The sequence below is a fragment of the Tamandua tetradactyla genome, chromosome 22 (assembly GCF_023851605.1).
Source record: "Tamandua tetradactyla isolate mTamTet1 chromosome 22, mTamTet1.pri, whole genome shotgun sequence".
NCBI lineage: Eukaryota > Metazoa > Chordata > Mammalia > Pilosa > Myrmecophagidae > Tamandua > Tamandua tetradactyla.
Genome location: NC_135348.1, coordinates 16,295,794 through 16,312,129, shown reverse-complemented (window position 1 = coordinate 16,312,129; position 16,336 = coordinate 16,295,794). Strand labels below are relative to the sequence as shown.

Sequence of the window (16,336 nt, the reverse complement as noted above, 5' to 3'; positions counted from 1 at the left end):
TTTGGTTTTGATCACTTAATGGGACAGAAAATCAATCCTCATGGGTAAGAACTTACTTTATTAATTTGACTTGGCAGTGAAATGTCTTAAATCGCTCTTTGAAACTGGGGGGTAGGAGGGTGGGGGGTGGAGGGTGAGGACTCCGTCTAAGACACACAGATACCCCCACATACATTCACAGAAACATCAGTATAGAGAAGGAAGTGGTGTGAAGGGAACCTGTCTTGTATCTTTATTGGAGTTCCAAAATCTCCTTTTATGACCTATGAAGGGATTCCACAGTATATTCCCGAGCATTATTGTCAAGTTCCTGCTTGGGAATGTATAATGTATACGTTATTTTATAAACACATATCAAACCTGCATAAATACTTTGTGTTATTCAGAAAACACTAAAGGACCCATACAGTCCACAAAATAATTATTTGCAACATCGGTGTTATTACTTCCTATGATAAGCAGAATAAGGAAACAGCCCATCCATTATAAGATAGAAGATAACAGGTTCATGAATCTCACGTTGGTGACTCTTTAAAAGAGAGCAAAACTGGTTCCACTCAAGTAGAATGGGGGTGGAATTTTATATATCTGATAGAGTTTCAAAGGCTTTTCTTAGAGCTTTAAATGGTTCTTATGTTTAAGGAAGAAAAATGCAAATATATATGTCTATTTGAAAATGAGTGTTCATTCTACAAAATTACAGACTACGGCTAATTCCTACCCACCTCTTCTAATTCACTGAGACCACCTTTGTTCAAGTATGTCTGCAAATTGTTGTTTATTCACTTTTGAGACTCCCACAGACACTAGTACATGGTAGGTTTTCAATAAATACGTTTGTTGTTGTTGCACTAACATACCTGTTGAACTTAGTAAGAAAGTTCCTACATGGTGAAAATAAGCCAAGAAATTAAAGGCAATTCTGTGAGTTCCCACTGCAAGAGGAAAATGAGGCATATTATAGAGAGGTGTACTCCACTGCTGCCCAGGCTTCTGTGGATAGTAGAAAAGTTTGGTCTACAGCTTTGGTAATACTGACACCTCTCATTAATTCTAATTATAAAGTGCCTAAACTTATTAAAATGCAACATGCTAATGACATAGGGAGAAGGATTAAGATGGAAGGGTAGCCCTTTTCAGTGCAAGGTTTATGTTTCAACAAAGGAGCAGATTCGTCTCAATTTTTTTTTCCTCCTTCCCATGCCCACTGTTTCTTCCCGCTTCCCTCATTTTAGATTCTTATTTTTTAATTATTTTTCTCTTTCCTGTCTCTTCTTCTCCAATCCAACATACTAGAGACCTTGAGAGGATTAAATGAGATGACACCAGTGACATCCTTAGCAGGTGTGGGCCCACAATCAACACTCAGTAAAAGCAGCCTGTTACTGTGTTGTTAAAAGACCAGCTATTAACTAGAGGTGAGACTGTACAAGTTACTTAACCTCTCTCAGCCTCAGTTTTCCCATCTACAGAATGGAAAGAATACTGTTTTTATAGAGTAGTAGCAAGGATAAACAAGCTAAGGAATATTAAAAGCTTAGCTCAGAAGAAACGATGATCATGCATCTATGCGATGATGTTAAGAATTACTGATTGCATATGTAGAATGGTATGATTTCTAAATGTTGGGTTAATTTCTTTTTTTCCGTTAATTAATAATAAAAAAAAAAGCTTAGCTCAGTACTTAGAACATAAATTCTATAACTCTAATTCTGTTATTATTTTTATTATCTTTAACGCCTGCCTCAAGTACCTCCTCCTCCATGAAGTTGTCCTTGATTCCTCTTTCCCTTCAACATTCTTTCTCAACACTCATATTGTATGTGCTACACACTTGACACTTAGTATATAATATAGTGTATGAGTATTTAAGGTTTTAGGCATGTCTGTCCCCTTATCTGATGAAGACAGGCTATGTCTTAGGCTATGTCCCACATTCAGCCCTGGGTAATTGTTTGTTAATAATAGTAGTATACAATGCCCTACTGTGCCAATTTGAATCTGCTGTGTACCCCAGAAAAGCCAAGTTCTTTAATTTCATTCAACTTGTTGAGTGGAAGCTTTTTGATTGTTTCCATGGAGACGTGACCCACCCAACTGTGGGTGGTAACTTTTGATTAGATGGTTTCCACAGAGATGCGTCTCCATGCATTCAAGGTGGGGTGCTTACTGGAGCCCTTTAAGAGGAACCATTTTGGAAAAAGCTTGAGAGCCACCAGAACTGACGATAGAACAGACAGAGCCCGGGGAGGCCACTGAAGTTTCCTGGAGAAAAAACCAGCAGATGTTGCCATGTGCCGTTCCAGCTGAGAGAGAAACCCCAAACATCATCAGCCTTCTTGAACCAAGGTGTGTTTCCCTGGATGCCTTAATTTGGACATTTTCATGGCCTAAGAACTGTAAACTTGCAACTTAATAAATTTCCCTTTTCAAAAGCTGTTCTGTTTCAGGTATATTGCATTTGGGCAGCTTGCAAACTAGAACACCTCCCATTTTGTTTTCTTGCTCCTAAGTTACACTTGGTTCATTGACCTACCTGATACTGCTGGAAAAAAATGTACATTAAGAAGTCCCATATATTTTTTACTTTTTATGAACACGGTGATTTAACAGTCACCTCTCTCCTAAAATGACCCACATTTGGTTTCTCCTTCTGCCTCAAAGTAGCCCTCTCCAAACCAAACCACATGTAAAAGAAAAACTATAACACATGTGAACTGGAAGAGGAACCAGCTATCTGGTTACAGGCTCCTGCTTCGTTTTAATAATTCTTTAAAATGATTCTATTAAATCAATTTGATTGCTGAATTCAACTGACAATTGAATTCAGGCTTTAAAAAAAATACTTTGGACTTTACGTGTCAGTTGCTTTGAAGATGAAAAATCAGAGCCACTATCTGCTCTGTCCCTTTTCACACCAAGTGGCAGAGACTTTGGGAAGACAGATATTTCATCAGTGGTGTTCACGTTTTGGGAAACCAAGTGATGAGAACAGAAATGGAAGCAGGCTGGGGACAGAGCATCATCAACTATCTTGTTCCCACTTCAAGTTCCAGAACCACTGATTCTCTTATGTAGCAATTACTTTCATAGCTCTTTTTAAAAAATTTTATTTATTTTTATTGAGATAACCTCACATACATACAGCCCACCCATAGCATACAATCAATGGCTCATAATATCACGGCACTGTTGTGTATTCATCACTGTGATCAATTTCTGAACATTTGCATCACTCGAGAAAAAAAAACTCGCACATCCCATACCCCTTACCCCTCCCTATTATTGACCACTAGTTTTTCCATCTACCCAATTTATTTTACCCCCTTCCCCACTATTATTTAATTTTATCTGTATTTTTTTTTAACTCATCTGTCCAAACCTGGACAAAAGGAGCATCAGACACAAAGTTTTCACAATCACACAGTCACACTGTAAAAGGTATATCATTATGTCATCGCCTTCAAGAATCAAGGCTATTGGAACACAGCACTACAGTTTCAGGTACTTCCCTCCAGTCACTCCAATACACCATAAACGAAAAAGGGTTATCTATATAATGCATAAGAACAATCTCCAGGACAACCTCTTGACTCTGAAATCTCTCAGTCATGGAAACTTCTTTTCATTTCTCTCTTCCCCCTTTTGGTCAAGAAGGCTTTCTCAATCCTAGATGCCAGGTCCCTGCTCATTCCAGGAGTCCTGTCCCATGCAGCCAGGGAGACTAATACCCCTGGGAGACACATCCTACGTAGGGAAAAGGGCAGTGAGTTCATTTGCCAAGTTGGCTTAGAGAGAGAGTCATATCTCTTTTTGTTACACAGTCTTTTTTTTTCCAGCAAAAGGAACTTCAAGTAGGCCTAAAAAGACCTTTTAGTTAACAAAACAAAAGAAAATCCTCCATTCCCTTAGTTGCCACAATAACACAAATTCAAAATAGTAGGCCATTCCTAAGAGTTTTTCTAAAGGAGTCATAAATTTTACCTGCACTAAGATATGTTCCAAGATAGAGGAATCTGAGAAGGTAATCTAATAACAGGATTGTTTTCAGTGCTTCCCAAATTATAATAATCTCTCAGATAGTCACAAAGTGTTATTAGCATGTAAAAGGCTCAGAGAAATCCTGCATGAAGAAAATTTCTTTAACCTTAATATAGCCTTTCACAAACTAATTTGAGCATGAAACATTTCTTACAAAATCAGATAGACCAGATCTCAGCTGGAACAATGTTATCTCATTATCACCAACCCCTCACCCAGAACCAATGTCCCTTAAACAGAACTTAATTTTAGTTATCTTCTCGTCCAGCCGCCAGGCCTGACCTGCAGGTATCACTTCTCAAAGGCACTAAACTCCAACTAGCATAGGACCAGGCTTCAAGTACAAAAGGCAGTAAGTAGGGAAGGGATAACAATGAATTTCCTTTCCAATTCAATCAGGTCAAATCCTGATCATTAAGATTATATTGAACATGTCCTTTCTTTAATTCCATTACTTATTTATTCTGCATTATTTAGGTTAATTCATGCATTTTAGATGGTTCCACAAAAAAAGGTGGGTGCTGATTACTAAGTGGCTCCAGGTACCTACTACTGGTTTGTGCCCACAATGGGAAGTCAATTCAATTTTTAGCACAGACAACCTAGGTGAAGGTTGAAAGCATAAACCCTGTGTCAGACAGGCCTTGTTTTGAGTTCTTGCTTCACTACTTATTAGCTGTATGCCCACAGTGAGTTACTTAACCTCTGCAAGCTTCAGGGTCCCATCTGTAAAAGGAGATAATAGTAGCACCCATCTAATCAAGTTGAGTGAGGATTAAACAAAGAAAAGCATTAAAGCATAGTACAGTTGCTGACTATGATAAGTGCTCAGTAAATGTTTACTATCATTATGATAGATGATATCAGGGATATAGAAAACTCATAGAGTTTATAATATCGTGGGTAGAATTATCTAAAAGATTAATTATCCTCTGTCCGGCACAGAGTTTTTTTAATTCTGTAGGAACTTTTATTTCTTATTACTGGTCAAAAGGACAGGAATGTACTAATAAATATTTCCAAAGTCTCCTAATCCAATGGTTTCAGCCTCTTTTCTTTCCTAGCCTTTTGGAACCAAGGCTACTATGAAAAATTAATAAATCTGATTTCCACTTTCCCATTATAGCCTTTGGCAGATGTGATAAATAATCCTTAAACGTAAGCAGAAAAAGGGAGAACAAGAACTAAAAGGTAGACAGGAGTTCCCTTATGATAAAAAACTGTGCCAAGCAGCAACCACCACCCTTCCTGTTCCTTGCAGTCCTAACATTTTTCCCCGTCCCTAAATCATCCTATGGGATATTAAACCCTTGCAGTCATTTTTTAAGATGCAAGAATCCTAAAATGAATTTCGTGAATCGGATGAATGAGTGGTATAAAGAAAGGAACTAAATAGGTTAAAAATAATTTTTTCCCATTTATTTATTTATTTTTAAATAATTTATTTTATTTTTTTAAATACCAAAAAAAAACACCAAATGAACGCATTCCTATTTTGATCATTCCGTTCTACATATATAATCAGTAATTCACAATATCATCACATAGTTGCATATTCATCATCATGATTATTTCTTGGAACATTTGCATCTATTCAGAAAAAGAAATAAAACGAAAACAGAAAAAAAATTATACATACCATACCCCTTACCCCTTCCTTTCACTGATCACTAGCATTTCAAACTAAATTTATTTTAACGAAAAATAAATATTTTATCTATTTATGAAATTACTTTCTTTAGCCCACTCTGCCTCTCTGTTTCAGGGTGGTATACATTTCTTTTGCAAGGATCCAGAAAACAAAGATTAAAATTGCTATTCAGGTGCTAAAGGGTGAACAACATCTGAACCAGAGTTGCTTTTTAAAGCTGTGAGTAAAAGTAAAGATGATTTTTCTTTAAGAATCAAAAGACCCACTCTTACTGTCTCTTCTTTCCCAAGTTCTAATTAATTCACAGATCAGGTAACATAAGGTTTTAATTGTGTACAGCCAACTGCAAAATAAGACATATCAGAAAACACTGTCACCAAGAGATTCTTCCACCTAAGAAGAAGTCAGAAAAAAAGAAAACAATGTTATTCTAAACACCAGGGACCTCGCTCTAGTATAAGAACTCTGGGCTCTGTACATCTTTCATAAATGGATGAGGACCTGTCTGATCCAGGTCTCCACACTGAGCCTTTTATCCACAGTAGGGGCAGTCCTGGTCTCTAATATATGGCAATTAATTTTTTTTTCTTTTAACCAAGAAAAGGTAAAGCCACAGCTAGGCCCAGCCAAACCAGCTTACCCAGGGATAGTGAATATGTTCCCTATACAACACATCGCTTCTTGCAAATTCAGACTCACTGCTCTCCTTCCTCCCCACTTGATGTAACAAACTCCCATCCATGCAACCAGTTTGAAAAGGCTACAGGAACGCAGGGCAAGGGGAATGTCCAATTCTTCACCCTGAAGGATGAAGGCCAATTTTTCACCCTGCAGAACGCCTCCAAAGCCAGTGCTCAGTTCTGATTTTTCACAGAATCTTTCGAGTGAGAAGAGACCCGAGTGTCATCTGCCACCTCTGCTTCAAAGCCTTATTTGGTTTCCCACCGGCAGAAATAATGTCCCCCCCCCCCCCCATTATACAATGCCTATCCACTGTCAGCACTTAGCACATTCTGACTTACATTATGATTCTCACTATACTAATAACTTACTGCTATTAGTATAGTTCCTAAAGATAGGGCCCCTATATGCCTGGTTAAGTGCCTTATACAAAGTAGTTTCAACAAAAGTATCTGCCCTTCAGTTTAGCAGTTCCTCAAAAAGCTGAATATAGAATTTCCATATGACCCAGCAATACCATTGCTAGGTATCTACTCAAAGGACATAAGGGCAAAGACACAAACAGACATTTACACACCAATGTTTATAGCAGCATTATTTACAATTGCAAAGAGATAGAAACAGCCAAAATGTCTATCAACAGACGAGTGGCTAAACAAACTGTGGTATATACATATGATGGGATATTATACAGTTTTAAGACAGAATAAAGTTATGAAGTATGTAACAACATGGATGGACCTAGAGAACATTATGCTGAGTGAGTCTAGCCAAAACAAAAGGGCAAATACTGTATGGTCTCATTGATATGAACTGACATTAGTGAATAAACTTGGAATATTTCATTGGTAACAGAGACCATCAGGAGATAGAAATAGGGTAAGATATTGGGTAATTGGAGCTGAAGGGATACAGACTGTGCAACAGGAATGAATAAAAAACTCAGAAATGGACAGCACAATACTACCTAACTGTAATACAATTATGTTAAAACACTGAATGAAGCTGAATCTGAGAATGATAGAGGGAGGAGGGCTGGGGACATAAATGAAATCAGAAAGAAAGACAGATGTTAAAGATTGAGATGGTATAATCTAGGAATGCCTAGAGTATATAATAATAGTGATTAAATGTACGAATTTAAAAAATGTTTTTGCATGAGGAAGAACAAAGGAATGTCATTATTGCAGGGTGCTGAAAATAGATGGTAATTAATATTTTAAATTATCACCTTATGTGTGAGACTAAAGCAAAAAATGTTTATTTGGTACAAAATTTATATTTTGACTAGTGCATTTCCTAATATAACTTATGTAGATAGTTTGATTGAACACCATAAGTACTTGGAATCTCAGGTAGGACATGAGATTTTGTTGGTTTGTCCAGAGTGATGCCCCGATGAATCCCAGAGTGATTCAATCAATGAGTGGAAAAGTATTTGCAAAGCCCCCTTTGAGGAATGGTGAGAACGGGGAGAAATTCAACTTCCCCAAGTGGAGAATTCTTGATATTCTCACAAGCAGTGTGGACAACCAAAGCTATACACTGAGCCCCCAGTCTTGGGGTTTGTTCATATGAAACTCAACCCCACAAAGGATAGGTCAAGTCTACTTAAAATTTAGGCCTAAGAGTCACCGCCAAGAGAGCCTCTTTTGTTGCTCAGCTGTGGCCTCTCTCTCCAGCCAACACAACAAGCAAACTCACCACCCTCCCCCTGTCTACATGGGACATGACTCCCAAGGGTGTGGACCTTCCTGGCAACATGGGACAGAAATCCTGGAATGAGCTGAGACTCTGCATCAAGGAATTGAGAAAACCTTCTGGACCAAAAGGGGGAAGAGGAAATGAGACAAAATGTTAATGGCTGAGAGATTCCAAACACAGTGGAGAGGTTATCCTGGAGGTTATTCTTACGCATTAAGTAGATATCACCTTGTTATCCAAGATGTAATGGAGAGGCTGGAGGGAACTGCCTGAAAATGTAGAGCTGTGCTCCAGTAGCCATGTTTCTTGAGGATGATTGAATAATGATATAGCTTTCACAATGTGACTGTGTGATTGTGAAAACCTTGTGTCTGATGCTCCTTTTATCTACCTTGTCAATAAACGAGTAGAACATATGGAATAAAAATAAATAATAGGGAGAACAAATGTTAAAATACATTTAGTTTGAAATGCTAGTGATCAATGAAAGCGAGGGGTAAGGGGTATGGTAGGTATAATATTTTTTCTTTTCTGTTTTATTTCTTTTTCTATTGTCTTTTTATTTCTTTTTCTGAATTGATGCAAATGTTCTAAGAAATGATGAATATGCAACTAAGTGATGATATTGTGAATTACTGGTTATATATGTTAATGTTTTATTTGGTTTGTTAAATTTTTTTAATTAATAAATAAATTTTTTAAAAATGAAAAAAAAAGTATCTGCCCTTGAATACATACGTAGGGGAACTCTCCAAACCTCCAAACAGCTAAGCAAAAAGCCTCTGTGCTTCTTTTTGGAGGGCAAGGGTTATAAATTGATAGAGAAGAAACTGACAATACCAAGTAAAGTCTTCAAGTAATTGTGATTTGGAAAGACACCACTTTGGAGTGCTATTTCAGAACTGGAGAATTAGTAAAAACATTGTATTCATGTAGTGAAAAACGCACTGTTTCAGCAGGGGGAAGCAATGCGATTATCAAAAAGAGGACAGGAAGCTACACAAGGGATTCATTTCTGTGGCTTCGAGGTCACAGAAAACTGTAGAGAATTTCAAGAATGAACTATCCACACAATAGCAACGACAGCTATTGTTCATCAAATGTTTACTATGTTAGAGGTGTCCCGAAGACATTCTCATTTAATCTTCACAGAAGTCCCACGATGGATGTCTTTTCCACGTTACCGAGAAAGCAAAGGCTCAGAGGAGGTAGTAAGTAAAAAGGGAATATGAATTTTTCAAACCTGGATCTAAAGAACCCCAAAGCCCCTGCTCTTTCCACCATAGCAGAAGGCTAGAGGTCGCTTTCTGATGGGCTCCAGGTCAGTGTGTAGAGATGCTGTTTAAGACACACTTGTATCTCACTATCAGCTAGTGTACTGCTGAGAGACTGGGTCTAGGGTCTCCATTCCTTGACACTGTCTCTGAAGTTTTCTTTAGTTCCACAAAACAAACAAAAACCTTCCTGTAAATTCCTAAGAAGATAGAACATTTTGACTTGGGCATCTTATGACACAATGGCTGAGCAGGGAGAACAGCTCCAATTCTCTAACCTCCTGCTACCAATAATCTTATGCTCCTAACATTAGGTTAATGGGCTCAACAGAGGACGGATACAGGTATACGGTGGCAGGAAGGGGGCAGTTTAGTCATAATAATTCATTCTAAAATTAACAGACAGTGAGACTGCTTGATACCAGTTGAAATGGGTTTTTTTCCTTCTTAATTGTTCATTTCTGTGCCCCAGAGTGAAAATTAAAAAAACAAAAAAGAATAAAGTGACCTGGGAGAACTGTTATATTTTTATAGGATACCAAAGTCAATACAAGAATAATCTGGGTGTCTTCTGATTTTCTTTTCAGATATAATTAACTATCCTTTTATTGAACTGCTGAGTTCACTCTTGCAATGCTAAATCCCACCCCCCTTCCTTTTTTTTTTTGTCTGCTATATGGCAGGGGTCACATTTCATTATTTTTCCATGTGAGTATCCCATTATTGCAGCATCATTTGTTGAGTTTTGTTTTGTTTTTTGGGGGGAAGTGTATGGGCCAGGAATCGAAACCATGTCTCTCGCGTGGCAGGCGAGAATTCCACCACTGAGCTGCCCTTGCACCCCCACTAAGTCCACTTTTAATAAAGATAATTAAAACACACAAACAATGGGAAAAGGGGGCAAACTATAAGAAATATTAGCCAAATACAAAAACTCTGGGGAAGCTTATGTGCTGTTTCTATAAACCAGACTTTCAGATACTTTGGGTTTGCCTGTCATCACCATACGAATATTTCCAGACTACTCTATACCCAGACTCATTGACACAAGATGGAATATATTTATTTGCATCACCCATGGATTAGCCCATGTAACACAGGGAACTTAAAAATATGTCTGATAAACAGGTCAGGAATACTTCTGGCAATAGAGAGAAGAAATATAAGATTTTTCTATTTTATCAGAAACCAAAGCAACATGCCATGTGCTTTCTTCCTACAAAGCCATGGATGAAACAACTGCAGATGTGGGTGAGGGAAATCCTTTTTGGTAAACCTCTAGCTCAGCACGCTCCTGGACAGGGTGGACCCTCCCCAGCTCTGACCCAGATAAAAAAGGTTCAGAGATAGCGCTGAATGATGGGAGAAGAGTGGGTTGGAGAATACAGTTGGTATAAAACACAATTTATTTTCAACAAACTAATATCTATGTTGAGAAACAAGAGCAAACAATTTTGAATGCATACTGCACATACAAAAAGTACAGAAAAATCTTAACATTCTTGACTGATATGTCTGGAAAATTCTAAGAATTTCCAAATTCTCTAATGGCAAAAATATTTACACAAATTCCAAGACTACTTCTCAAATAACAATTTCACCCAAATCCATGTGTTTCCTGTGCATATTTTATGGTGTGAGTTAACTGAATTTTCAACTTCCACTTAAGTTTTATCAATCATTTGGACTGGTCTAACAGCCTTGCAGAAGAAATAAAAAAATTCTACGGGGTGAAAGGGTAGTTCAGTGGTAGAATTCTCACCTGCCATCTGGGAGACCTGGGGTCAATTCACGGCCCATGCACCTCCCAAAAACAAAACAAGCAAACAAAAATGCAACAAATAGTGCTGCAATAATGGGATACCCCATGGAAAAAGAATGAATGTGACCCCACCATACAGCATATAAAAAAAAAAAAAAAAATCCTGTATCAGGTGACAAATTGTAAGTCTTGGACTTATGGGGCTTCTGGTGAATAATCAAATCATGAAGATCAAACAAATGACTGTTCAGGAGCTACTAAAATATGGAATTATAAGGGAAGGTTTAATTGTGACTAGGAAATCATTGAAGACTTCCCAGAATAGGTAACATTTGACCTAAGCATAAATTTAGGTTGGTAATTCTGAGAAGCAGAGGCAGAATGAAGAGCACCTGAGTTTAGGAGAACCGTACGCACAAAAGTGTGAAAATTCCAAAGACAGGGATGTTGCGTAACCCAGGTATCGGTGGAGCACAGGGTGTGAGGAAAATACATTGGGAGACGACATTATAAAGGTAATTCAAGATCATACTGGGGCAAACTTGGAATGCTATGCCTTAGTGTTTGCACTTTTCTGCAGGCCATGGACAAAGGTTAATCTGGAGGGTGGAGGAATAGAGGATGGAAGCAGAGAGACAAGGTACAACCGTATAAAACAGGATTAAAAACCTGACCTAAAACAAGAGTCAGAAGAAATAAAAGTAGGAGGCGTGGCTAGAGAGCAGGATGTAAAACTGACAGGATCAGGAAATAGAAAAAACGTTGAGGGAGTGAGCAGAAGGTACAATATGGCACAGGAATATGCCATTAACTGAGGCTGTGAACGAAGCAAGCTGAGGGAGTAGGTGAAAACAGATTATGTCTGGGATACATTAAGTTTGAGGCTTCTAGGTGGAAAATCATATGAAGTATTTACTTGATTCACTTAAGATGGCTGAATGAAAGAATATTAAAATATTACTGTTAACTATAATCCATAGTTTCAATTTTCCCCTTATACCACCCTATTTTTAGCACCTTGTAATAGTGATGTACATTTGTTCTAATTCATGAAAGAACCTTCCCTCCCTCTAAAAGTGACAATAAAATTAAATAGAAATCTGAATAGAACAATAAGAACACTGAAAAATAAGAACGGGGGACATCAATGGACCAGACAGACTGAGAAATTACAAATCTGGGTCTAAGATATCAGAGTTAAGCATGAATTCTCCTTAGAGGCTCCCTCTGAGTTAAAGAATAAAAACTGGGCTGTGGACTCCCATGGAGACAATTAATTAAAGACCTGCATTTAGAATAGCAGATCCAGGTACTCAGCACTGCCCAGTCCACACCGCAACCAATTAGAGAAGAGGGAAGCAAAGTTTCCCTTTTGAGCTAAAGGCCCAAAACTGCTATTGATTCAATTTATTGACCTGCCCAGGAGGGTTTCTAGCAGGGTACTTGAGGCTTGAGAGGAAAGAATCAAGTGTAAGAAAATTTAGGATTTGAAGTAATTGGAAATCCAGAAATGGTTGGGAGAAAGGGAGAAAAGGCAGCTCCTAGAGGAAAAAATAGGTCCAGTAGAGCATCTCGTCTCCAGATATATTTTATCCCTAGAGTAATTTCCTATTGTTGGTAGTCTTGGGAGTCCCAGCTAGCCTGCCTGCTCCCTTAACAGGGAAGCTTACCTACTGGCGTGCTCCACTAACATACCCATTGACCAGTCAGTTACATCATTCAAGGGAAAGCCTTTTTAGAGGGACAAACCCATCACCTATATCAGTCAACTTAGACCTGCATTCATAAACATGTATCTATAAACAAAGATAACCAATCACCTGAAGAACGCCAACAGTATAAAAGAGAAAGACCAAATTGTACAACTGATTCTGTATCAAGCAGAAAGAGAATTCAGGGAATGAAAGGAAATATTTAAAATATTCTAAGTGGTCTCTTGGTGATGAGTAGCATATTACATTTATAAAACAAGACGAGTCAATCATGAAAAAGGAACAACTAGAGAGCAAAAAACAGACCTTGGAAATTAAATATATGACTGTCAATAAAAAGCTTAAGCAAACATACTGGATAATAGAATAGACAAGGCTAAAAACTGAAATCATAATCTAAACACAAAGTCAAGATAATTTTAAAGAAAACAAATCAAACAACAAAGAGAAAATATACATATTTAGAGCCATGGGGAATAGATTTGGGAGGTCAACATCATTCATGTAATTAGCATTTCAGAAGGACATGCTAGAGATCAAAGGGAGGATGAGGTGCTCAAAGAAAGGACCAAAGAAAAGTTATGAACAGGAAATATTCCACCCTGAGAACTTGGTAGTTTGTTCAGAAGGAGATCTATCATTGGCATATGCTCTAAAATTCTGTCAGGAGAAAAATCTCTCAAGGGGAAGGATAGATAATGGAAAGATGAGAAGAAAGGGTGTTATGGATCTGTTCACCCTGGTAATGTATCTATAGAGGCATGTTGCAGGAGAGAACTGATAAGCCCAAGATAACTGCTGGAAAAGGAAAATTGCAAATCAGGGGAACACAAAATAGAGTTCATGAAGGAAAACAATCTAGGAAAAGTGTTTTTACAAGGTGTCAATAATAAGAAGCTTCTACATACGTGGCTTAACTGTTCAATCACCTTCACCATTGACAGGCTATTACCAAAGCATGAGTAATAAGATTTTTTTTTGTTTTTTTTTTTTTAAAAAGCAGTTTTATTGAGATATAGTCACATACCATACAATCTATACACAATGTACAATCAACGGTTTTTAGTATAATCAGAGTTGTGCACTCATCATCACAATCAACTTTAGAGCATTTGCATTACTCCAAAAAGAAAAATCCCACACCCCCTTTAGCAGACCCCTTTCCATCTCTCTATCCTTCCTAAGCCCTATATAACCACTTATCTAACTCTGTCTCTACAGATTTATTTGTATTTATATTTTATACAAATGGAATAATATAATATGTAGTACTTAGTGTATGGTTCTTTCATTTCACATAATGTTGTAAGTTTATGTAAGTTGAGGTGTACATAAAAATCATGCAAAAACTATAACATTTCCATATACCCCCTACTGTTGACACAGTGCATTGGTGTGGCATCTTTGTTACAAATAATGAAAGAATATTAAAATATTACTGTTAACTATAATCCATAGTTTCAATTCTTCCTTTATACCACCCTATTTTTAACACCTTATAATAGTGATGTACATTTGTTCTAATTCATGAAAGAGCATTCTTGTATTTGTACTATTAACCACAGTCATCTTTCACAACAGAGTTCACTGTTATACACCAGTTTTAACGCGACTTAAACTTCCCCTTTCAACCATATTCACACTCATAATTCAGCACTGTTAATTACACTCACAGTAATGTGCTACCATCAGCACTAGCCATTTGCAAATATTTACAATCAACCTAATTAGAAATTCTGCACAAATTAGGCATCAAATCCCCATCTCCCCATTCTCTACCTACATACTATCTCCTGGTAACCTATATTTTAGCTCCTACCTCTATGAATTTACTTATTACAGTTAGTTCATATCAGTGAGATCATACACTATTTGTCCTTTTGTGTCTGGCTTATTTCACTCAACACCATGTCCCCTAGGTTCATCCATGTTGTCACATGCATTAGTACTTCATTCCCCTGATTGCTGAGCAATCCATTGTACGTATATGGCACATCTTGTTTATCCATTCACCGGGTAATGGGCACTTGGGTTGCTTCCATCTTTTGGCAGTTGTGAATAACTCCAGTATGAACATTGGTATGCAAATGTCTGTTCGAGTCCCTGCTTTCAGTTCTTCTGAGTACATACTTAGTAGCGGGATTGCTAGATCATATGGCATTTCTAAACCTAGCTTTCTGAGGAGCTGCCAAGCTGTGTCCTACAGAAGCTGCACCATTTTACACTCCCACCAGCAGTAAATGAATGTTCCTCATTCTTCACATCCTCTGCAACATTTGTAGCTTCCTGTTTTGTTTTGTTTTTAAATTAGTTGCATTCTAGTAGATGGAAAATGATGGCTTGTTGTGATTTTTTAAAATTTATTTTATTTCTTAAACATATCCACATACAAACATAAGCATTCTTAACATATGATCATTCCGTTCTACATATATAATCAGTAATTCACAATATCATCACATAGTTGTATATTCATCATCATGATCATTTCTTAGAACATTTGCATCAACTGTTGTATATTCATCATCATGATCATTTCTTAGAACATTTGCATCAATTCAGAAAAAAAAAGAAAAAGAAAACAGAAAAAAATTCATATATACCATACCCCTTACCCCTCCCTTTCACTGATCACTAGCATTTCAATCTACCCTCGTGGTGATTTTTATTTGCATTTCCCTAATAGTGATGCTGAGCATCTTTTCATGTGCTTTTTAGTCATTTGTATTTCCTCTTTGGAAAAATGTCTATTCAAGTCTTTTTCCCATTTAAAAATTGGGTTGTTTGCCTTTCCTGCCTGTTTCTTTCAGCCTGCATAACTCCCTTTAGCTTTTCTTATAGGACTGTTCTTTGTTGACAAACTGCCTCAGTTTCTGCTTATCTGTGAAGATTTTAAACTCTCTCTCATTTTTTGAAGGACCTTTTTGCCAAATAAAGAATTCTTGGCTGGCAGTTTTTCTTTCTCAATCCATACTGCCTTCTTACCTCCATCGTTTCTGATGATAAATCAGCACTTAATCTTATTACTGTTCCCTTGTATGTGATGAATGGCTTTTTTCTTGTCGCTTTCAGGATTCTCTATTTTTGGCATTTGGCATCCTGATTAGTAAGTGTCTCAGTGTAAATCTACTGGGATTTATTTTATTTGGAGTATGTTACACTTCGTGGATATGCATATTTATGTCTTTGATAAGGGCTGGAACATTTTTGGCCATTATTTCCTCAAATATTCTTTCTGCCCCTTTTCCCTTTTCTTTGCCTTCTGGGGACACCCATGACACGCACATCTGTGCGTTTTGTGTTGTCATTCAATCCCGAGACCCTGCTCAAAATTTTCCATTCTTTTCTATAACTGGTCTTCTGTCAGTGAGAGTTAGATTGTATTCTCTTCCAGTTTGTGGATTCCTTCTCTTGTCTGTTCAAATTTGCTATTGTATACCTCTAGTATATTTTTAATCTCTTCTATTGCACCTTGCATTCCCATAAATTCTGTTACTTTTCTGTTCACACT

The 16,336-nt window shown here is 37.3% G+C and overlaps 1 protein-coding gene across 7 annotated transcripts in view; it reads right to left on the bottom strand.

Annotated features, from left to right (window-relative positions):
• The window catches only part of SH3D19 (SH3 domain containing 19), a 325,680-nt gene that overhangs the window by 109,833 nt on the left and 199,511 nt on the right, over positions 1-16,336 (bottom strand). The window contains exon 1 of one of the 7 annotated variants that reach the window (XM_077139823.1): positions 1,754-2,064. The exons of the other annotated variants lie outside the window; for them this stretch is intronic. Within the exon in view, the coding sequence (XP_076995938.1) occupies positions 1,754-1,799 (46 nt within the window). The 5' untranslated portion in view covers positions 1,800-2,064. Of the gene's footprint in view, positions 1-1,753; positions 2,065-16,336 lie in introns of those variants that run through there. 7 annotated transcript variants of the gene reach the window in all.